This window comes from Camarhynchus parvulus, chromosome 1, assembly GCF_901933205.1.
Source record: "Camarhynchus parvulus chromosome 1, STF_HiC, whole genome shotgun sequence".
Taxonomy (NCBI): Eukaryota; Metazoa; Chordata; class Aves; order Passeriformes; family Thraupidae; genus Camarhynchus; species Camarhynchus parvulus.
In genome coordinates this window covers 47973350-47998252 of record NC_044571.1, presented here as the reverse complement: position 1 = coordinate 47998252, position 24903 = coordinate 47973350, and the positions used below count along the sequence as shown (strand labels likewise).

The window sequence follows — 24903 nt, the reverse complement described above, 5'->3', positions numbered from 1 at the left end:
CCTGGGCTTGGGACGTAACAGCCTCACAGAACACTGCTGCCGAGCGATGAGCGGGGAAAGACGAAGAAGACCCGCTCGCGGCAGCCGCGGTAGAAGCGCCCCGAGCTGAGCGCGGCCGGGGCGCTTCTACCCGCACGCTGACCCCCGGGCCGAGCCAGCTCCGCGGGCCGAGCGAGCCCCCCGGGCCGAGCGAGCCCCCCGGGCCGAGCGACCGCCCCAGGCCGAGCGAGCGCCCCGGGCTCCCGACGGGGGCGGGGCCTGGCCGCTGCCGCCGCGGGGGCGGGCGGGAGGCGGCCGCAGCAGAGCAGGGCCGGGCCGGGCGGCGGCGGCGGCGCCGGGCGAACGGGCGGGGGAAGGAAGGAAGGAAGGAAGGAAGAAAGAAGGGAAGGACGGACCGAGCGACGCGGCGCCAGGTCGGAGGAGCTGCGGCCGCGCCCGAGCGTGTCGGCGGGCGGCCAGGATGGATCACCACCAGCCCGTCAGCCGCTACCAAGTGGTGAGTGCGGCGTCCCCGGCGAGGCCCCGCTCGCCTCCCCCCGCCCCTCGGGCCGGCGCGGCGGGCACGGTGCGACCGGGGCGCCCTTCCCCCGCCCCGCTTCCCGGCTCCTACGGGCGGGGGTCTGGCAGGGACCAGGACCAGGAGCGCGGCAAGAGCGGCCCGTCCCACGGAGGGGCTTGCTCGGCCGGCGGGGGCTGCCTCCCTCGCGTCCCCGGCAGCCCCGGCCTGCTCGGGAAGCCGCCTTTGCCCGCCTCCCTCCTACTCCTCCCGCCGGCTCCGCGGCGGCCGGTCCCGGCCCGGGCTCGGCGGGTTTTCCCGGGCGCCTCCCCCGGCCGGGAGCGGGTGGCGGCTCCCGGGAGAGCGCGGCCGGGGCGGAGAGCCGGGGGAGGAAGGGGCAGGGTTCCTTGTCTCTGCTCAGTACGCGCCGCGGAGCGAACCGCTGAAACCTTGTGATTTCTAAAAGCCCTTAGCTGTCTGGCACAGGGATAGAGTGCAAGGCCTGTGTGAAGATTAGAGGGAGGGAAGTGTGAAATGCAGGGAGGAGACTGACCTTCAGTGTGTTTGTGTGTGTCTGCGTCTGTGTGTATGCACATGCACGAACAGTCTCTTCTCAAGAACGGTCTGCAGCTTTGTGGGTCACTGAGACAAATTTTTCTTTTGTTCCTGAACTTAACCATGGAAGTGATCATTTAGAATACTAAGCTTTTCATCCTACTCGAATTGATTGTCTTGTTTGTTTCTCGCAGTCATCAGTTTCATGTCACTTACATAAATCTTGCAGTCATTAGCTTAAGGTCACTTATACTCAAAATATGTAAACTTTCCTGATTATTGGGTGTAAAAATGGCTTAGATGCAGTCAGTCTCCTCAAAAGTTTAAATTTTATCTTTAAACTCTTTGTACATTAGCTTTGCTATGAATATAAAGATAAAGAAGTCTGAAATCTTTGTTACTCTCTGTGATTCAAATTTCTACTGCAGTCTTCTAGCTGAATCCTAAATTATTTATCTTAGTGTTTGTGTTTTACAGCTTGAGTAGTGAAAAGAATGTCCACAGAAGTAATAACACTTATGTCTGTCCATATGTAAATAGTGGTATTTATATTCAGATTGTTCCCAGGTTATGATTTAAGAAAAAATAATAGGAAACACCTTTATTATATTTGGAATATTTATTTTGATAGTCTTACAGAACTGTAAATTTCTGTATGCTTTTGGGCGCTTAGATACAGGGATTGTCATAGAAGTGATGAACTCACCACACACCCTGTGACGTATGCCTTTAGGGTGGTAGTTGGTCACCAGCTGCTTTTTTTCTGGCACTGTGCTTCCATAACTTGAAACCAGTAGAAGTCCTAAAGTCATTCCTTCTCTGCAACAGAAAAATGCTGGCAGAGCATTTTCTTGAGAGTTTACAAACACTATCTTCCTCAAGGCCTGAGGTAACCTGGGCATGTTTTAAAAGGCCTTGAAAGAGCATATGTTATTAGAGGTCAAGTAGGTAGAAGGGAAACTTTAATTTATTTACTCAAAGGAGTAAAAAAACCCAAACGCATGAAGGAATAATTTGTCTCTGTAATATTTTTATCTTATGCTTGTTAGGAACTTCCAGCGATGGTGCTGATGTGCAGCTTTGGGTAAAAACTATTTGGTATGGCCTTCCAAAAGGGCTTAGCTTAATGTTTGTCTGCATGAGTCGGCCTCCTCAGTTTGCTGTGTACATTAAATTGTGTAGTCATTTGTTATAAATCAGTCTGCTGTGCTCCAGAGTTTAAAATACAACCTTACTGATTACTGCCCCATAGGAAGGAGCATATTGCTTTAGTTTCTTTGTTATATCTGACTGCTGAAGACTGAGATTTTTGTAATGTTGTTTGCTTGCTGTTTTGGGTCAGAGAAAGGAAGGACCAAGGCAATTGCAGATATACTTAACTAGCAGCTGATTATTCAAGCATGTGATCTTAAGTGTTGTGATGTATTTGCTTACATAATGGCTGTGATAGGTACTGAGCAATAGATTATTGCAGATTTTATGGTTGTGTCCTAATTTTAAAGATAAAGTGTAGGAAAAAAAGATGACTTAATATGGCTAATACCACATTTTATGAATGTTTTATGAATTTAGTTTTGTGAAATCTGGCCAGTTCTGCTGTGTTTACTATTTTTTGATTTGTTTTGTTTGTTTTTTTTTAATTTCTCCCATGATTAATAATAAATACTTTTTGGCCCTGCTTGTACCTATTCTGCCTTTACTTCTAGCTAATCTGTTTGAATCTATTCAGGGCAAGTTCTCTTCTAAATAGAATGATTTCTAGGTGTGTTTTATTGTCAAAAGAATTACTGACTTGTAATTTCCTGGCAGTAGCACTTCAGTGAAGTTGAAGGAGCTATCTTTCTCTTTTCATTTGTGGTTTCTTCAAGTTAGTTAAATTAAAAGACTTGAGATTGGCAGGCAGTTTAGTTTTGAGTTTTAGCACAAAAAGCCAGTTCTATGACATTTTCTTATGAAACAGAAAATGTCTCATCATAAAGCTAACCCTCTGCTTTTCTTATTTTTATCTCTGTTGGAAATAGCTCTAAAGCTTCATTCTGTATCTTGTTCTTCTTTGTGTGTCTGCATTTTATTTACAAAGCAGTTTAGAAGTGTTCACACCGGGCAGCTGTTAAAAGCTGGTACTTGGAATTGCAGCAAAGTAAGTGTTGTGAGCAAAGAGCGGGCAGTACGTCAGCATTACGTAACTCTCTGCCGCGGGCATGTGTGATTTATATTGCTTTCTGGCCCTCCTGTTTTGTCTCTCTTTGTAGGGCAAAAAGACAAATAATTGATGGGTAAGAATTTGTCATACTTCCCTGCAGGAGTATGACATTAGAAGTAAATTAGCCAACCATTGTTGTCTTGCTTTACTTCCTTTTTTCTTTTGCTTAGTCACTTGAATGACTGCATTCCTGTTGGTGAATGTGTCTTAAATTTTACATTTGACATTCTTTGCAGGTAAAAGTCAGTTACAGCTGTATAATTTACTTACTGTTGTATTTTTTCTATTTCTTCCCCTATTCTGCTCTTTGTTGGATAAGGCATCAAGTTTAGGAAAATTATAATAAAAATTCTTCAGTAATCATTCTCCTTATTGTTTTTACCTTCTAGTTCTTTGTCATCTGACCTTAATAGCATTACTATCTTGTCCGAAATGTCTGCTTCTAGTCCAGCTTGTTTGCAGAGAAAGTGATTGGAATGATGCTTTGTGAATCTGTACTGGAACAAAGAGGAGGAAATGCAGCTGTTTTCTGCAGCACATAAAACTGAGAGACCAGCTAGGCTTTAAAGCTCAAGGTTACCTTTTTTACTAAGAAATGTGGCATTCCAGATAACTGAGTCATGAGGGAAGGCTTCATGTGCACGTGAGTGATTTAGGCACAGAAATTGTATTGAAGGCTGCAGGACTTACAAGCTGTACTGCTCATGAATTATAGTAACCAGTCTTTCTTGATTAAAGTTTGGGGTCAGGTAGTCTCGAGTCTTTGACTTAGGGTTTGGTCAGAGCTAAACAGGTAAATGCTACAATGGGAAGGTAACAAACCGATTTGGGTGGGGCCAAAGGCAGCTCTCCACAATGTCACTTCAGCTGTTACTGAACTTGCCATGCCACTGTAGCACTTGGTTTTGGTGGGGTTTGTAAGTGATGGTTGAGGCAAGACTCTGATGGCCTGCTGTTGTATGGCACTATACAGGGATAAAGAAAGTGTGCCTTTTTATAAAGGGTCTTAGTCTTGTATAAGTTGTGCGTGCTAATAGAAATGGGGCTAAGAGATGAAAATTTGTTCTGTAAACACTATAGCAAAAAACAAACTAAGATAAGGCTTTATTTTCTGTATCTGTTACCTCCATTGTTGCTGACTCTTTACTCTCCCAATGTTGCTTAATTAAAAACCTTGATCAAAGTCGTCTTTGTAACTCTCATGAAAGTCAACCTACGCAGGAAATGTGAACAAAGAAAAATCTCTTCCTTCTTTCTCTTCCGGGGACTGAGCCTAATAGTGATTAGCAAATAAACTCCCAAATGCAGGTAATTCTATGGCTTTGATGTAAGACTGCTAGCTTATATCTATATATCTATTGTATTTTCTACAGTATTTATTGTCTTAGGAAAATTCTTATGTAATTGGTGTTACTGAACAGCTCAAGTAGCTCAGGGAAATTCTGCTGCTTTCCACAGATATGGGCTGATGTCATAACGGGAAGATAAAATTCTGCATCTGGAGCACTAAATTTATAATACTGAAAAATACTGAGGAAAGATGCATTAACTGATAAGTGTTACAGTTGTTTGCTTGTGATAGTTGCACAGATATTTTTAGAGGTAGGAGCCTCAATCATAAGAAGATACAATTTTTCATTGCACTGACTTTTTGCAAATGAAACACCTAGATTAGACTTTTAATGGCTTAGAAAAGCAAATGAGGCTCTCCTGAAATAAGGTAAATGATGTCTTCAGACAATGAAGACATTTGTCTGTCCTTGCATCTTAGCTGGTTTTTTGGCTGTAATATTAGCCTTTTAAATTTTTAAATTTATTTTTTCGCACTTACCTGTTAGATATTTGTCTATTAAATGGTAGTTTCTCTCGTGAATGAATAGATTTAATATTTTTGTAAACATTTTTTGCTTTTTTTTACAGAAGATTCCTGCTATAAACAAGAAAGATTATAACTGTTGAAACATTCACAGATACAGTAGGGATGCAGTTAATACTTAAAGGACTACATTTTACTTTTTTTTTCACTTTTTATTTAAATTTATAAGTACTTTCTCATTTTATATGGACAAGGAAATAAATTTTAAGTCTCTCAGTATGTGGCTTCTAAGTAAAGGTGCTGAGGTACTGGACAAATACAATGTTTTTTGTATTTATTTAAAGCAGGACTGTTTAACTGTGTTTTGCTGTTACTATCTGATTTTTTAATCTCTTGGAGGGCCACAGACATAGCACCCTGCTCTGCAGCTGATTCATAGGAGGAAACCCTGGCTCGCTGGTACCCAGGAATATCAGTGGTTACAATAACTTTCTGGGTTTTTATGTGGGCAGTGGCCTTTCATTTTGATGTGGGCATAGAATGACCTAAGCAATTTTGCACACAAATTGGCTTAGGTTCATAAATTTTACCATACTGAGCAAAAAAAAATAATTAGTAAAAGCAGCAAAGTGTACGTGGATTGCTCCACTCAGGTTTTTCACCAAAGGTCTTAGTAGGCCAGACTCTAAGGTTGGATCTGTGCAAAGGTAGCACAGGAGGAGGGGCTGGGAGCAGGACTGGCCTTTCTAGTGGCAGCGAGATCTTGGTGTGGCTGAGCCCATCTCGTGAAACTGGGGGATTTTTAGGTTTTTGAAAGATGCATGAAGCTTGAAAAAAGAGGTACCTGATTTGTGCAGTGACATGAAGTCACATAATATAAAAAGGCAGCTTCAGGCTGTGGTGTGCATGTCAAATCTAGTAAGTTTTCTAATCATATTAGAAAAGTTCAGTAACATGAATAAGATTACTTCAAATAGCAGGGTTCTGAGCAGGAGTCAGCTGTGTTATGGCCAAACTAGATGTTCTTTCTGTGGTACTTGAAAAAGGAGAAGCTGTAAGCCTTCTCTCAGCTTGTTTGTATTTGAAAAATGTAGTAGGGACCACATCAGGATAACCTCAGAAATCAAGCACTGCATTAGTACAAAATGTTAGTAGTAGTCTTCTAGATGGGGAAAATTAGTTATTTTTGACAAGTGGCTAATTACAGGCATATTTTGAAACTTTCTTCTCTGTGACAGTGTTGACAAAACAAGGAAGATGTGGCAACCGGTAATGTCGTCACACCTAGCTTTGTGAGACTTCAGTGTTCAACTTAGTCATAGATTCCAGTGTTTTCTGAAGTTTCATAGCCTCAAATCTCCCTGTAGATATCTAGCTATTTTGAAAAAGGGAATGAACATATACCAGTACACTCAAATCAGGGAAGCCATTTTCAAAGGAAGAAAAGCAATCCTAAGAGACTGAGTAAAAACGAATGAAAAAAATTGGCAACTTATAAAGTTGGAGAGGCACTGCCAACTTTTCCTACTGAAACTGAACTACTGCAGAGCCAAGGCTGTGGGTTTGAGCTGCCTCAGGCTTGGGTCTCCCACTTCCTGGGCAAGTACTGTGCAAGTAGCTGATTTTAGTAAATTGGGCACCCCCTTCACCAGCTGTGTTTTTTAATGAGAATGACTAACTTTTTCTGGTTGTGCTTAAGTCCTGTCAGGCACAGCCCGCACTCAGAGCGTATTTGATTTACAGTGAAAGTGAAAAATAAATTTCCATTCTAACATGTAACTCTTTATTCCACTTACAATACTTAAGTATTGTTTCCATTATTGTACGCTAAGATTAGCCTAAAACTTGAGATAGTCTTACTCCTCAATCGCTCCATAGCCAAAACATTAGATATTGAGTCATGCCCCCCAACCTTATCCATGGTTGTGCCTCCAGCTGTGTTTGGAATGCACAGAACAATTTTAAAAAAGTCCTCTGAACTTTGAGTGATGTAGACGAAATAATATCTGCGATAAGCTGTATATTGCTTTATTTTTCTTTGTAAACCCATCTTTCTTTTTCTTAAGTTACTAGGTGCTTGGCAGCACCTTCTTACTTATAAAATATACATTTCTTGTGTAAAATGAAGAAAAAGTTGGTCTCCCCACTATTGCAGGGTAACAACATGTTCACAAACATGGTTTGTCCATTTTAGCTTTGAGCAATATTTACCTGTTGAGAGTAATCCTATAAATCTTCATGGATTGTTCTGGGAGGGGAGATCAGAACCATGTCCTTGGTAAAGATGTATATGTAGATTTAGCTATGGAACACGCTTTTGCTTTTCCCTGATTAATCTGAAAAGAGTATGTAGGAAAGGGCCTTGAGAGGTTATTGAAAAGAGGGTACTTATAGTAGCAGTTCTTTCCTTCCTGCAGGAAAGAAGCTTAGGGTTCTTTTAAAGTGGTGCAAGCTGGTGGGTAAGCATTGCTTTGGCAATGGTTAATTTAATTAACACTTGTCATCTTTGAGGAATAAGTGATGCCTTTGGTAAATCATGAAACAATTGGGATTGGGGTCTTGGCTGATACAGAGGCCAATTGTCCATTTTGATCATGGTACTTATGAATCAATTGTTGTATCTTGAAATTTACCAGAAACAGTCCTTAAGGTATTTTTCAAGGAATGTACTGAAGCGTTAAGGCTCTTAATTGAATCTCCAGAGTTGTGGTGATAAAATTGACTTGTATCAAATACATGGAATAAATGGTTAGAGAAAAAGACTTGCACAAGCTGTTTGCTCCTTAAAACCTGTTCCAAATTCTAGAATGAGTGCATAATTCAAACAAACAAAGGAGCTGACCACTAAATCCCTGCAGTGCTGGGCCACAGCTGATGTTGAACAGCGTGGCTTATGTTCCTTTCTTGTGTACCTCTTGTGTGCTTGTTTTTTTAGGTGCCTTATAATCAACCAACCTGCTGGAAAGTGCCTGCTTTCAGGTGTGTGCATTATCTCACTGGCAATTCAGAGGTCCAGAAAATGGTCCTTTGTGCCACATATTTTGTTGGATTGTTTTGAAATGCTCAGTCAGCACTCTTAACAGTAGTGTTGAAAAAATTCCCAACTACCTGTTGAGACCTAAACATGCTTTTTTTTTAAAGAAAGGACCCTGAATGTTTATAAGTGTTGTGTGAGTTGAAAATCAAAATGAAAATATTTTCAAAAGAGCCTGTTCTTGAAATTCACAGTAAGTGTGTTCAGCTGGTGTTGTGTATGTGAGTTTTTTTAAGCTGTCGGAATTTGTCTGTATTATCTCTGTAAGCTGAGGAGCTCAACTACTCTATTTCTGTTACTAAGATAATGGGTTATACTGAAAAAGTTGAGCATGACTGACCTGCTAATAAGAATAGAGTTTGCCCTTATTGATTAATAGTGTCCTCTGATTTATATTTTTTTTAATTAATTATATCATGTTGGGCTACTGAGCCATATTGTTGAGTAGGAAACTCTTTTGCTAGGCTGGCTTTATTTAAGTACACACGCTAATATGTAATGCATAATATTCCTGGTTTGTCAATAATCTTGAGACTTTTTAAGTTCATATTTTTTCCGAAAAATTTTCAATGACACTTGTGCATGGTACAGGAGACAGACACTTGAGTCCTTTTTTCCCTACTTCTTTCAAATCAGAGGCTTGAGATGAAACTGTATGCTGCTTCTGCAGTTCAGTTTCCATAATACATTTCCAGGAAGAAAGTCTTCTTCATCTTTGTTATTCCCTCTTAAAATAAATTTATCATGTTAGCATCCTCCTGCATCGTCTTTAAGAAGTTTTTGTTCTTAAGCTCTCTCATTGTACTTTAACTGAAATATGTATAACATTTAGAGTAATATTCAGCATTTTCAATCAACATTGAATTTTGCAGCCCAAATGAATGTAAGCTAAAATGGAAATTGAACTAATTGTTGAATATTGAGTCTGCTCTTGGTGATGTTTCCTGATTTTACAGCCTGTTCCCTCTACTTTTACAGTTTTCATGTTGTGTATGTTCTATGTGACTTAAAAGTGACCAGGATCTACTTTCTGTACTGATTCTACAAAGCTGCTGTTGAGTAAAGACATGACTTGTGAGTGGTGGTTTGCTGAAGCTGTTGGTTAGTGGCAGCTGCCAGCAAATCCTGATGCAACACTGTCCGTCATTAGGGAGTACAGGGAGAGAGAATGAACAGGAAGCATTATTGTATGAGACACAAGACCTGCCCTTGTGTTGGGTACTGTCCACAGTTTTGGTTGCTCACAAGGGGAGCTACAGAAAGGAAGGGGAAGCGGACTTCTTAAAAGTGCTCTGAAATAAGTGGTGGGAATTAAAGTGATCAACACCTGCAGAGTCACCAAGGCAGTGGGTAAAAGCAGTTGTGGAGCTGTTATTCACCAAATTGTGCAATATTAAAATTGTAGAGTGTTCACTGAGGCTTGATTTAGAAAAGAAAGTACACAGGAGAAGAAAACATATGCAGTTTTTTGATACACGAGATTGTACAGGCAGATTGTACCAGCAGATTCCAGAAAACAAACTCCCATGCATCAAATCTGTAAGAGATGCAAGTGGAATAGGCAGAGATGTACACTTCACCAGCTGCAATGGAACTGCTGTGCGTACTGGGGAATCTGAGGAAAATTGATGTCAAAGTGATTAAGGCTCACGTTGCTGATGATTGTGTTGGAGACAGAACACGCCCTTAGACTGACCTCTGGTCTCGGTGGCATGCTTCTGTTTTGTTACTGAGTTTCTTCTATCTTGAAAGTGTTCAAGGAGGAAAACCTCATTTTATACTTTGTTTATAGAATTAAACGAGTTCCTGAAGCTATTCTCTAGTTACTATTTGACAAACAGAAGGCTACATGATAGGTGGTAATGCTTTTACTTCTAGTAGCTTCTACGTTCTGGAGTAGGTCAGAGTTGCAATACTGTGTACAAGCTTTAGAGTAAGCTTTTTAACAACTTCTTTTTCCTAGAATTTTTTTATATCATGTGTGAAGATTTAAAAATGTTGGTCCCAGCCATTGTTTTTATTAGTATTTAGACATATCAGATTTTTGTTGGCAAATTTCTCTGTTAATTCTTGTAACTATGTTAGAGGAAGAACCCTAGGAAACAATGCCCAGTTTATAATTTTACAATGAATATGAAGCATGTGTCTGTTTGGATCATACCAAAATTCTAGTAATCAAAATTATTGTGGCATTATTCTTTAGTAGACAAGAAGCCTTTGAGAAAAGGGGAGGGAAATGGATATACTTTGAAGAATAAGACCATACTGCTAGCATCATTAGTCTTAGAACATTTACTTTTCCAGAAGAGTTCACGCATTCACACCAGATACGTTGTCATATTCACTAATACCTCTACTTTTACTGTTAATGGGAGGGATTAGAAGAAATACATCTCAATAGAAGCCATAGGGAATGAATGCAGCTATGTATGTTGTGCTACTAAATGTGTAATTAACTGGTTAAATCTGAATTCTAATACATGCAAAAAGTTATATGTGAGGTAGTTGTTGGGATGGACAGAGAGACACATCTATGTAGCTCTATCTACACACACATTATAATGTTTTTATTTTCTTTTCCTTCACAAAGTCCTGATCACCATTGTTTTATTTGGTTTGTGTTTTTTTAAAACCAGATTTATAAGACTCTTTTAAAAAACCTTGAAAAATTCAATAGCCTAAAGATCCCTACTTAAAAGATAATTAAGATAATTTAAACATTGCTTAAATACATGTGAAGCACTTTCTCTTCCTACAGATTAGTTAATTTTTGCACAAGGAAGTTCACTGTGGTAGAAAAGCCATTCTTTTGGCAACTTATTTTTCAACAACATTCAGTATAAATCTCTGGCTTCTTTTCATTTCTTTTTCAGTTGAAGTTTGCCTCCAGAGGTTCTGGGTTTCCATGGTATCTAATCCCTGTTTAACAGACACACTTGGTATTTCTACACAGCTGTGGAAAGGCAGCAATGGACTTCTGTCAGCTTTCCTGCTTCTAGCGCAGATTTTACACCTTTGACCTTCTGACATATTAACTACTGTTGAAAACTTTCTGCAGAGATACCTCAAAAAAAAAAAAACAAAGAACCAACAACAAAAATAAACAACATGCCAACCCACTTGGTTATCATGAAGGGGGAACTGCTAGATCTGGGTGTTGGATGGCTGATGCTTGCCAAGTGATGGGATGGTGAGGAAAAGAAAATTATGTGCATCTGTTCTGTGCAGTCAAGAATTCTAATCAGATTTGATGACTTAGTTTTGAATACATAAAAGCAAAAAGTAGCTGAAAATTTCTGTACTTCTGCATTTTACTGAAATGCCTTATATTGCTTAATTGCTTAGTGGTTCAGTGTTTATTAATCTTAAGGTTCACCAGTCTTTAGAGGATGGTGTTTCTCTGGAGGGCTTGTGGCTGTGGCTAGGACTATATTGCAGCAGAGCATACATTTGGTAGAGAGCTGGAAATAGTTGCCTTCCTGCTAGCTGGTCTGCATGGGTTCATGGGAGATTGGTGTTAAAACACATATTTGAAGAAAAAAAGCATGTTGTAAGCTACCTTATTTGTGGAGGAAAAAAACCTGATACTGTGGAGAAAGCTAGTAAGTTAAAGTACAGTGTGGTTTGTTTGGCCTATTTTCTCAATAATCCTTGTATTCTAGAAAACTGTGAAATATTTGGTATAGTTTTTTTTTCCAAATAAACAAGAAAATGAAAACATTTATTTTTCATAAAGATTTATTTAGCTCTTCTGCTCTTAAAATTATTCTCTGAGTGTAATTACAGATTATTTGGTTTAGTTTTGATTTTTCAGTGGCTACTAGTGACCTAAATCAGAGCTGATTGATCTTAGCACTTGCCTTCAGCAAGTTTGCTGATGACACCAAGCTGTGTGGTGTGGTTGACATGCTGGAGGGAAGGGATGCCACCCAGAAGGACCTTGAGAGGTGGGTGGGTGCAAACATCATGAATTTCAACGAGGCCCAGTGTATAAGGTCCTGTGCCTGGGTTGGGGCAATCCCAAGCACAAACACAGGCTGAGGGATGAATAGATGGAAAGCAGACCTGCTGAGAAGGGCTCAGGGGTGCTGGTGGGTGAGAGGCTGGACGTGACCCAGCCATGGGCATTCACAGCCCAGAAAGCCAAAGGTATTCTGGGCTGCATCCAAAGCAGTGTGGGCAGCAGGGACAGGGAGGGGATTCTGCCCCTCTGCTCTGCTCTGACCCCACCTGCAGTGCTGCATCAGCTCTGGGGTCCCAGCACAGGAAGGACGTGGACCTGTTGGAGTGAGTCTGGAGAAGAGACACCAAAATGATGAGAGGGGTGGAGCTGCTCTTGTATGTGGAAAAGCTGTGTGAGTTTGGATTGTTCAGTCTGGAGAAGGCTCCAGGGAGCCCTTACGGCAGCCTTACAGTGCCTAAAGGGGCTGTGCAAGAAAGCCGGAGAGGGTCTTCTTACAAGGAGATGCAGTGATAGGACAAGGGACAACGGAGGAGAGTAGGTTTGTGTTAGATATAGGAAGAAATGGTTTCCTATGAAGGGTGTGACGCACTGGAACGTGTTGTGTGGAGAAGCTGCAAGCACTCCATGTGAGGAAGTGTTTAAGGCCAGGCTAGAGGGGGCTCTGAGCAGCCTGACCTAGTGGAAGGTGTCCTTGTCCCTGGTGGGGCAATTTGGAACTATGTTATCTTTAAGCTCCCTTCCAACACAGATCATTCTGTGATTCTATTCTTGGTGATTATGGTTTAATGATTTCGGCTTTACATGTTTTTCTAAAAATAAAAAAATAGTAGCTGATAGTATGAGCTATTGATACAATTAGGTGGCATTCAGAAAACAGAAACATTATGAAGAGATGAAGTGTTTTTCTAATGGGTTCAGAATCAAATTTTATTTCAAGATTTTTTTTTTGCCTTGAAAATCCCAAGATCAAGATTTTGCTATTTACAGATAAATAAATCTTATTTTTAGACTAGTAAAGCTGAAAAATGCAGTATGTTGTTATAAAACAAGCATTAAATTTGCAGCCTCTATTTGTTGAAGTTATTTTTATGTAGCAAGAGATCTCTGCTTTCATGCCTCATTTGTAGAGAGCAATTTATTGCAGACTTAGAAATCACTACCAGTAGGCAAGTGTAAAAGGACTTGAATTTTTCAGCAAATGAAAGCATCAATTGAAACACAGATGTGAAAAGCTCCCTGTTAGCTTTTTGAAGAGGATAGCTTTTATTTTAACCCACTGTTTGTTGCACCTATCATATTTACAATGTTATGGTTTCTGTGGAATAAACATGTGTGTACCAGTATGGAATATGCCATGAAGCTAATGCAGAAATGTCAGAGTTCTTTTTGTGCGCTACACTGGCAATCTTGAGTCTGTCATGCCTTTCCCTCCAATGCTAGAAGCTGCAATAAATGGATATTTTTGGTTGACCTTTTGTCATAATCTGAATAATTGATATTAGAAGACCAAAGTGACTTCTACCAAGTGAGGATAAATCTTAGTTGCCAAGAGTGTTTGTTTTTGTGTAGAAAGTGCATCAATGGACTGTTTTGCATACAAAGGTTGAACTTAGATGATCTACTTGGCTGTCTCCACAGTTCCATTTGAAGAAAAGTTTTAGGTCCAACACCATGGAATTTCTGTGTAATGTATTAGGTTCAATACAGTTTGGAAGAACCCATGAACTCGTCAGTGTAAGGTCAAAACTGGATGAGTCAAAACTTCTTTGAAAATGTAATTTCATTGGAAAGGTAGAAAGAAGGATATGTTTAAAGTGCTTTGTAATTTATGATTGCTAATGAAAATTCTGTGTAGCTCTGTGGTGCCCCAGAAAGAGTCATCACTGTGAAAATTTACCTGAAAGTCGCATTTTGACTAGATGAGCTGGTAATAAAGGTATTAAAAGAAACAGGACAAGAAAGCTGGCTAGTTGTTTGAGATTTTGTTTTTAACTTGTATGGCAGTATCCCCTACATAATTTTTTGCTACACTAAAGAAATTATGTAAGCAGAGTGGAAAAAACATGTTTATAAGAAAAAGGATTTTAAAAATATGTGCAATATGCTGTTGAAATTAATTGTGTTGCAATAATTTTATAATATACTAATTTCCATAATAATATTTTATGAAAGGAGTAAAGAGCAGCTTTTGAAATGTAAAATCAGGTAAGAAATTGAGTGGTGTTTGTACGCTATGACTAGAATTAGCTTGTGCTACTTCAATGCACTTTATCAGAGACCATCATTCTAATCTTGTGCATTTTTGGTACAGGTGATAACAGACATCTTATTATATCCTTTTCCTCTGTTTTGTTTTTTATTTTATAATTAAATAACTTGCTTATACCACCACTGTCGTACAATCAGTCAGTTCATCAGAAATGAAGGAAACTCTGTTTAGCCTGGAAAGCAAACATCTGTAGGTCAAATAAAGTTACTATCTGTAGATAGATAAAAGGTGTTAAGTAGATAATGAGATCTTCCACTTTTAGTTTTTATTTTGATAAGCCTAAACACTTAAAGTATCTGAATCCATCCCCTCAGTAAAAGCTTCTGTTCTAAGCACTTTCTCGTGGGTCATGTTTCTTCGTAAGCTGTCGGCTGACTTCAGATATTGCATCTGATTACTTTGGAAATAATTATACAAAATAACAGACTTAAGGAAATCAATTGTAGAAGGAATAATTGTGTACATTGTATAAGAATAATTTCTTAAAAATATTAATGTAAAAGTAGAAAATAAATATAACTATATTTTATAAAATATTACTGTGCTGAAAGGTCTGGCATTGATTTTAACTTCTTCTGAAATGAAATAATGAATCACTGTTTTGTAGATCTTTTCTGGGAAGGAAACTGAAGATAGTGTGGGGTAAAAATCTTATGAAGGAAACTATTATGTTTTCCTGTGTCGTTCACCCTTTTGTAGCTACCTTGAGACTGAGTCATTGTTGGCAGAACAGCTGTTGTTCCTCAACTGATCCTTGAATTTTATGTGTCCTATCATAGATGCTTTTTGAGAATATGAGCCTGTAATGTACTGTAGTTTGAGGGCTGCAAAAGCGGGGATTGAAATACTGGCATTAACAGTTTAAGAGTAATGTGTCTAATAGCAAAGTTCTCACTTTTTATAGTGAAACCTCATGTAGTCAGCCAGATACCCCAAGTACAGACTAAACCATGAAGAAAAAAAATTTCAGTGTCACCCACTTTTAAAATGTGAGGGAGGGACTAGGGGAAGTTTCTAATTTACAGTTCTCTGTGGTTTAATAGGTCTTGGTAATTGTTTGGATCATAATGTTCACAAAAGCAACTATATTGCCTACTACCAAATTATGTTTCATTGGAGGCATGGGAGGGGCTGAGATAATGAACTGCGAGTTCTCCTCAGTCCCTTAATTAAATGATTGGTGAAACATTCTTATTATTGGAAAAAGAAAATCTTGGATACTATTTATATACTTTCAATGTAAAATGCTACTTCAGGTGACATTTAAGTACATAGCATAAGTAATGCCTTGAAACAGACATTTTCTGTTCCTTTCTGAGTGTTTTTAGCTTGGTTTCTATGGCAATGAAGCCTATGAAGAGTGTCAGGCCTCTTCTTCCCCTGTCTCCAAAAATAACTTCTAAATTTACCGCCAGTAGAAGCCAAAATAAAATGTGAAGGGGGAGGCTCAAAGGTAGTCAGATTCTTACTGGTTTCAAGCAAGCTGGTGACTCCAGAGAGTCAGTGCTCTGTGAAGACAAGGCAGAGTTGCTACAGGACAGAATGATCACTGCTGTCTACCCTGCTGGTGTGGGCAAAATTTCCAGTTTACTGGGGCAAGTTCTGCTGCAGCTGGGGGGTTTGGTTTTGGGGTTTTTTTTGACCTAGTGAGTTAGTCCTCTGAAAGAAGCTGAAGTTACTGCCCTGAGGAGAGAGTAGGATACAGGACACTTGAACAAGAACTAACAAAAGCTAGTTTGTGTTCATGGAACAACTTGTGTTTATTATTCTTGCTGTAAACATTCAAGCTACTTAATCCAGTTATTGTGGGGTTGTTGTTTTGTTTGATGTTGCCTTTTTTTTTTTTGTTTAATAAAAGGGGTGAAGGTTTCATTTTAAGTTGCTGCATTAGGGTAACCTTGGTGCTTTTCAGAATTTCTGAGAGGCCTCTATAATAGAAGAGAGGATAAATAGAAATATGGTTCCTAAATACAAGTCTTACAAAATAAAGGCGCTTTGAGTGGCACTTAAGGGTATAACATGTCTCTATTATATGGAACCCTTAGGATGGAATTTTTCCATTTCCTAATTACAGTTGCTATACCCATTGAATGACTCATTAACTTTGTCTTTGAAGGCAAGAAGTCTCATGTACATTTTTCTTGTCTGATCTTCATGTTAACTCCATCATCTACTAAATTACTCCACTGTTAGTATATTACAGATAATTTGGAGTAAAGGAGCTTTCAAGAATACATGTAGAAGTTGTAAAATTAAATTTCTGGGGAATGGCAAAGTTTTTTGGTTTTGTTTGTTTCTGTGGGGTTTTTTTTGGTTTTTTTGTTTGTTTGTTTTTATTTTTGTTTTTCTTTTAGGAGTACTATGCTCTTTGACCAATGATGTGCTTATGGATCTCTTTATCTTCAGAAGTGTGACAGCATTTACTGTGGTGTGGTAGGGAAAAAAATTTGCAATGATTGAAGAGGAAAGAGGGCAGGAGAGAAAGAATGGAAGTAACAGAGATCTATTTAAGTTTGCTTTACTTTTTCCCCGGCCCAAAGACCAGGTTGTTTTGGTGGGGTAGTCAGAACTATGCACACATCCCAAATGAGAGTGAGTGTAAGCCATTAGTGTAAGAACTATACCAGTAGTGTTTTGTTTTTTATACCTTAGTTAATCAAATTAGTTGTATTTAAGAATGGGCTTATTTTGGCTATATCCATTGCAACACTAGATTTTTCTTGTGAATTATTGTACTTAATTTAGAACCATAACATTTATAGCTCTCAGCTTGCTTTTCTGATCTAATTGACCTTTTTAGAGTTGACTGTGTTCTCACTTGCTTTCTGTATCCTGGAATATATTAGGTTATTTTGAAGTGCTTTTATTTTCTTTGGTTTTAACTACTCAAAATGGCTAAAAATATTTCTCATATTGTTGCTACTTCTGGATCGCTGATTAGGCATTAAATGACCTGATTGCTCAGGACCCAGAAACCCTCAAAACCACCTATCATTTCATTTGAAGGTGACCTCTGAGCATCAGGAAACTTTTTTTTTCCCTTATTTTTAGTAATGTAAAGGTGACTGAGCCTGGAAGCGTGTTTTCTGTATAGCTCATGTAGTCTCTATCCTTGAAGGTATTCAAAGGATATTTGGATGTGGTCTCGTACATCCAGCTGTAGATGCTTCTCCTTGAGCAGAGAGGTTGAACTAGATGGGCTCAGATGGTTTCAACATCAACCATTCTGTGAACTTTGATATAATCTTTATATTAAAACAATTTTGATGTCAATGTTACAGTGCTTAATAAGAAATTTAGCATTCTTCTTAGAAGGCCCTTTTCCCAGTAACCTGATTGTACTGTGCCTAATAGAAAATAATTGTAGTTATATTCTTATTATTTGTTACTGAAATACTATTTTGCTGTAGGGTGTTTGTAAAAAGTACCAACTTGAGGTTATAGAATTCTTCTTCTAGATATGTTTAACAATTGTATTTTTTGGTCTGGGTTTTACATGTGGTGCTTCAGCTGCTGCCTTCTAGGAATCTTATCTTGTAGTTCACACTACTGGGAACTAGCACTTCTCTAATTCTAGTACTCTTTCTTTTTAAAAGTTTGATTCGTTCTAAGAACTATCAAGTTAGCTAAAATTATAAAAAATATCTTCTCTAAGAAAAGATATTAGCAGCTGGATCTGAATTCCACAGTTTCAATCAGCATTCTTCCTTATCCAAATTCTTATTTCTATATATGCTTTAGTGGACATGTCTTTTTAAAACTGCATCTTAATCAAGGAAAAATAAAACCAAACCAACAACTTGGAGCTTTGTAGGGAAAGGATTGTTTCTAGAGTGTAAAGAAAAGCAGAATATTTTGAAGTCTTAGAATTTGCATGGAGAAGCTCTTTGCAAGATGCAAGAGAACGAAGGTCCCAGTTACAGAAGTAGAAGTGTGTCTTAATTCTTTTTCTTCAAGATAAATACAATAAATAATAGTATTTCTCACCTGATGTGTTTTAAAATATGTTGATACATTTTATGACTGTACATAAGAATAAAAATACAGTGGTATTAAAATAGTAATATAATAGTATTTTGCCATATAGTAAACATGGAAAACTCCAGGTTTTTAAGACTCCCTGAAAATCACTGAAAAGAAGAATATTCCTGGGGAAAAAAAAGGCAAGGCAGTTAACATAATCTTTGGCTGATTGCTTAAAAGAATTTAGCTGGACTACTTGAAGTGGTCACATGCTGTTTTGTAAATAATTTGTTTTGTTGATGAGAGTGATTTTGTCTCTCTTTGAACATGTCTCTGCACGTATTAGGTTGTCATGGGAAGTATTCCCTGAATACCTCTGAAATGTGTGTGTTTTTCTCCTAAGCTTCACAATGAGGATGACCCTGCAGAGTCTTCAGCAGCTGAGCAGCCTTCCACGTCTGCAGAGACTCCACAGGCTCCACAGCCAGCAGCCTCACCTGAGGCAGATACTTCCCCTCCTCCTTACTGTAGCATAGCTGTGGAAGCAGCTGCAACCTCAGGTATTTTTCTCAAATAGCAGCTTGTCAGGGATGAGCATGTATGAATCAGCTCTTGGTTCAAAGTGGTCTGATGCTGCCATTTAGGGTCTTTTTTCCATGCACACAATTGCAGTAAAAAGCTGTCCTTTGATGTGCAGCCCTTTGGTTTGTTCAGAAGAAGCACTCATGTAAATTATGCTGATTGTTCCAAATTGCTAGGCGAAATGGATGGTCATTAATTAGCTTAATAGGTTTTATTTAAGTCTGCTTATAGTTCATTTCCACATTTAGTCTACATCTTTGAGTAGTGCGCCATTATTAGACCTCATTAGCAAGTTTCATTGCCTCTTTATAAAAAACTCTTCAGACTTCTTTAGTGTGTGACATGGTTTGGTGAAAATATTGCCATGAAAAGGTTAATTTTGCTCAAAAGGCTCTTGATAAAACTTCTCATGAAAAATGAGTAATGGGTCTCTTTATTCATTTATTCACTGCTCCCTTTCTTAGGAGATTGTGGCTTTTCTTGGGGACATGGGAGATTTAGCAGCAGGCAACATTGAAGTTCCTGTTTAAGTAAAGTTACATGGATTTGTGTCTCCCATGTGCCAAATAAATATTTTAGGAATAGCTGCCAACCTAATTTTTTTAAGTGTTTGTTAAAAGAACAGTTTCCCGTCCCTGTTCTTTGAGACAGTGTTTGCAAGTATAATACATAGCTGTGTGGAATTATCCCTATATATAACATCCTTGTGTTGGTGTGCTGACAAATCTGTTGACCATGTGACCTGTGCTGACAAATCTTTATCACATAAACAGCCTTTTAACGAGCTACTGCTGGCTGTAGGAGGAAGCTCATGGCATATTTTAAGTACTTTTAATTAATATTGTTAATAATTCTATTCTATGTGGTGATGTCTTACTGTTACAACACAGAAGAATGAAGTCTGTGGTCCATTTTGATGGAAGGAAAAATTTTTAAAAGAATGTGTTGAAATTGAAATCTTGGAAAAATTGATTTTCAGGGAGCAACCACAGTTGGCAACAAGGCCACATTAATAAGAATACAGCATGGCTATTACTGGACTGAAGTAACAGAATGGTGCTGATACTTAAAAACCATTTTTAAAAAGATTTTTGTGTGAATATCTTTTGCATGATTGGATAAAAAGCATTTGGTTGGAATGCCTGGGGATATAACTAACTAAACATGATTTTTTTTCTTAATGAATTTGTTGATTTCTTGCCAGCATCTGTGTTAAGGTGTCTGCCTTGGGTGGCAGCTCAAAGTACCATCAAACTGTTAAAAGTTTTTCTTTTAGAAAGATTTTTAAGAACTTAAAATGCAAATATCCTCAGTTTTAGCCTCTGTAAAAAATATACTTTAAAGGTAAATAATTATGTGCATGTGAAAGTTAATATCCTTGACATCTTTCTGGTTTAAAAATAAATAACTTCTTTATTTTGAACAGACACACACAATGAGTTTTATCCTGTGCCACCTCCATACAGTGTAGCTACCTCTCTTCCTACATACGATGAAGCGGAGAAGGCCAAAGCTGCAGCCATGGCAGCTGCTGCAGCTGAAGTTGCCCAACGAGTAAGTGATACAGTTCTGCTGTATTTCAGTTTTGTGAAATGTGTTAGGCTACTTATTGGTAACAATTGGGCCCATATTATGACCCATGACTATAATAATGGTGGGCTGATGATTTAAATATTTTGAATGTTTAGGTTTATGTAGATAGTGCAAGTTAGTTGTGAATACTATGAAAAGCACATCATATTCAGTCTTTTGAAAGACATAGCTGTCTAAATAGCTTTAAAAGCCAATTTTTACCCTGTTTCACTAGAATATCCAGTATTTTGTCAACTCTTAATTAGGTATCCCCTACTATTATTACTTTGTAGAGTTATCACTAATGTGTACTGTTGTGGATGGTAAAAATGAAAGAATTACCAAATACCTTTAGAGAGGAAGGGAGAATTTCAACAGTCTGGAAGAAATATGACCCAAAATCGTGTAGATAGCTTTTAAAAGGAAAGGTTCCTGTTGTTTGATCTATGGAAACTTAAATACTGAAGTTCAAAGAAATGTTCCAAGTACTTAAAAAAGCCCCTACGTGAGTTGTGGTAAACAATTAATAGGCATATATCCAGTGTCTCTAGTTTTGTAAGAATTAATCTTATGAAGAATATAGTCTTCAAAATAGAAGATTGGTATCTGCAGTTAGTGGTAAATGTTAGTTTGGTAAGCAAGTTTATTTTTTTTCTCTGAAGTTCTGGAATGTGGAAATTCTGCTGCTTGATAGTGTTGACCATAATATACAATACCCAAAAAAGGCTTCCAGTGCTTTCACTAAAAATATCCTCCATGAGATCAAATGTAGATCACATTTGATATACGTTTAAAATCTTACTGGCTGTGGTGTGCTTGTGACTGGGAAAAAAACCTTTACTCACCCAGCAGGAGGCAGGTCCTTCCTTGACTGCTGCACAGTGCTTGCAGTGCACAGCACTCACTTTGAGGTATGCACAGCTGATGTTCAAATAGGTTTGTGTAACATCACCAGTGACAGTGTCACACAAAGCTGTTTGACTGAATTCAGTAGGAAACCATGGAGATTTGACTTGCCAAGATTTAGTAGTGAGAGAACGATCTCTATTGTCACGTTTTATCTGCTCTAACAGGAGCATGGATTCTTTGTAGCCTGTCCTTACTGCTTGTCACATAAGTAAAACTTTTGCTGAAATACTGGTCTGATTCAATTCCTTATTCTGAAATTACAGATTTGGAGCATTAAAAACCCAAACTCTAACTTGTAGAGTACCTGTGACACTGCAGACAGGATGCGCATCTCTTGCCAAATTCTTGCTCTCACATCTAGAACCCTATGATGCACAAGTTTCAGACATACAAGCAATCTCCCTTGACAACTCAGCCTGAGATTCAGCCAATTTCCAGAATAAAGCTAAGCAAAACAAATGAAACCCCAAAACAGAGCAAGTATTTTTAGTCTTGTCATTTTAAACTTTTATTTACTTTTTCTTGCAAGTTCAAGTCACTGTAAGAGAAACATCTTTTGCCCTTCCTCAAGCAGTCTGCCTGCTTTTGGTCAAACCACAAATTTTTGAAAAATCAGTTTCCTCAGTTGATAAATACAGTTTCAAGTTTTGTAAATGCAGGTAGATGGTCTTGCATGAAAAAGTTTAGGCTACTCATAGCTCTGAAGGGGATGGGACTTCGGATGTGCTGTTCCCAGAGAACATTCTCAAATGTTCTGTATCAGAGTAGAATTACAGAACTAAAAGTAGATACACCTTATGGCTGCTCTTTACTGTTTTTGGTGAAAACATTGGACCTGAGAAATAGCAATTTTTGATGTTCCCTGAAGCAGATTTGTTATTCTTAGCCTTCGGTTAGAAGGGAAGGGGAAAGCCACTATATTCAGCTCTCTTCATGGTGGGTGGGGGGAGGAAGGACAATGACTGAGCCTCTGAACCTTACATGTTGTAGGAAGAGAAGTTTGGTTTTGATTGAGTAGGGAGATAACTCTAGCAGGGATCAGAGTCCGAGTCAAAATAAGAAAAGGCAAGGATGAATGGAAGGCAATGGTATGCACAGCGTAGAAGGACTTAAATGAGAGACAGAAGGGAAAAGAGTTAACTGAGGTTGGAGGAGAAAGGAACCCAAGTGGGGACAAAATGTAGTTCTGGGAAAGGAACTGAAGCTGGTGTGTGAGAAAAGAAGACCAGGGAGGGAAAAGGAATCTGGAGATAAGAGGCAAGAGAGTTGGATACAGTGATGAAGTGAGAAATAAACTTTTTCACAGTCTGCTTCGCTAGAACATACAGGAGAGCTTGAAATTCAAGAACTACGTGCTGACACCACAAGAATTTCACTTATGAAAAATCAGTAGGAACACACTATCATTCCCCCAAAGCAGAGATAGACTAAAATATTCTAGAGTTAATGGCAGTACTAAGTTAGTATCAGAAGTGTATCTGAAAGTCACATTCTTGCTGACTGCTGAAGAACTCAAGTTTGTCAGTAATTCTGCTTAGTTTGCTTCTGTTTTTTCTTTTTTTTTCTCTTTAAAGCAAATGCGTGCACACACACAAGCTGTATTTGAGAAACAGCATTAAAGTTGCAAAGTTGGGATTTGGGGAAGAAGTAAGAAATGCTGAAGCTGAGTTTCAGCTTTGTAGATAATATTAAAATCAAGTGCCAGTGCAGTTTTAATTACTGCTGTTTTAATTATCTTACCATGTGATGCTTTCACAAAATCCCTACCTTATTTAATACCTCTGGACTTACGCTGAGATAGACTAAGACTGTGTAATAAGGCTGTCTTAATGTGACAGATGGCTGAAATAAGAAAGAAGACTCTTGTTACAGTTTGAGTGGTGCTTTGCCATCTTTAGGGGAAGGATTTAGCTCTGAATACCCATGGAAGAGCAGATAAGTAACTTAATTATGTAACAGTAGTGCAAAGTTCAATTGTTTTCTCACTTTCACAAGTGACACCTGCAGACATTATCTGACCTGCATGTTACACACTTTGCAAAACATAGACAAATGATGTAACATACAGATTTTTCAGTTTTTATTTTAAGCCTTATGAAATTAGTGCTCTTACAAATGTGAACTCTGCTGTGTTCCAAACTTCTGGTTTCTTCCTTGTATATGAGGACATATTGCCTCTTTACTGCAATAATGTGAACAGTTGCAAAAAGTTGATTGTCCTTATGTTACCTTGAACAATGTGTGAGGGTGATCACTTTCATGGTGGTGTACTCCAAAGTGTGCAGTGAAGGTTCAAATCTACTCATTAAGCAAAAGAGAGGAAAATTATGTGGAAGGACAGCGTGCTTATTACACAGCTTTCGTATTTTTTCCCCCAAATCATGTAGGCCACTTCAAAAGATCCTTAATGTGATCATATGAAATACTTCATTCTAGGCCCTGTATTAACAGATAATATGAAAAATCCAAACTTAACATTTACTGAAACTTTCAATAATTTTACAATTTTTTGTGTAGCTTGTCTTGCAGGAATAGATTGTGTATAAACATGTGTTCCATTCAAATGCTCCCAGAGATCTCATTTTATCAAATAAATTGTACTAGCCCTGTGTCATCAGTAGTGATAGCATTAGTTACCCTGGCTTTTTCTTTTCAAATTCTCAAGGTCAGTTTTGAAATGGCAATTTAAATGGACAAAAATGCTGCTAACAGTTTAATGACTTTGTTTGTATGTTGCAATGAATGGCTTTTACTTAATGCTTTTCAGTTGCATTTGTCTTATGTTTTTCTGTTTTTACATGCTTAGCACGCCCAGTTTAGGGAATCTAGGAGTCTGTTTGATGAAATATTCCTCAGTCGTCCAGAGGTATGGTATAGTTCTCTCTAGTTTAGACTTTGCTATGAATTTTCCTGCTGGCAAACAAATGCTTCTGGGGTTAATTGTGCCTTTTTCCCCCCATTATTAATTTCTCCCTATTGGTTTGTATGCTGAAGGTATAATTTATGGGGTTTATTAAGTAATTTGGCCCTTTCTTCAGAAGTTTTTCTCTGTAGACACTGCATTGTGAAGAGTTATATCAGTTTAGTGGCTTTTTACTTGATTAGGGTGTCTCCCTATATGCCATGCTGGATTTCTGTTTGAAAAAAAGCTAAAAAACATTGAGGACAAAAACCAGTCCTCCTCTTGCGGAATACTACAGAGAGTACTGTAATTTATGGGGATTTAATAGATTCAACTTCAATAGATGCTGTGTACCATTTGATGTTCTTTTGTTTAGAGAAATTACTCTGTGTGACATGCCATTTATGTAGATAATATAATTTGTTGTTCAGATGTTTCTGTGGTCATAGGAGCAGTAAGCTTTCTGTTCCTACAGATGTCAACTTATATAGAAAGGAAGAAATGCTGTCCATCTTCCTTAACTTGACTAAATTTGTCAAAAATCAATGATATACTGAAATAGTGTTACATATCTTATAGGTTTGTATGTGTTGTGTTACATTCTTCTCATTAAAAAGAAAAATATAAATAAAATATAT

The 24903-nt window shown here is 38.3% G+C and overlaps 1 protein-coding gene across 2 annotated transcripts in view; it reads left to right on the top strand.

The window, feature by feature from the left end:
• Nucleotides 1–347: 347 nt before the first annotated feature.
• Nucleotides 348–24903, top strand: part of NDFIP2 (Nedd4 family interacting protein 2) — a 45310-nt gene continuing 20754 nt past the window's right edge. Inside the window, exons 1-4 of one of the 2 annotated variants that reach the window (XM_030971113.1) lie at nucleotides 348–496; nucleotides 18704–18860; nucleotides 20309–20436; nucleotides 24170–24229. In XM_030971113.1, the coding sequence (XP_030826973.1) occupies nucleotides 461–496; nucleotides 18704–18860; nucleotides 20309–20436; nucleotides 24170–24229 (381 nt within the window). In that variant the 5' untranslated portion in view covers nucleotides 348–460. The remainder of the gene's footprint in view (nucleotides 497–18703; nucleotides 18861–20308; nucleotides 20437–24169; nucleotides 24230–24903) is intronic. The other variant, XM_030971124.1, reaches the window with a different exon arrangement.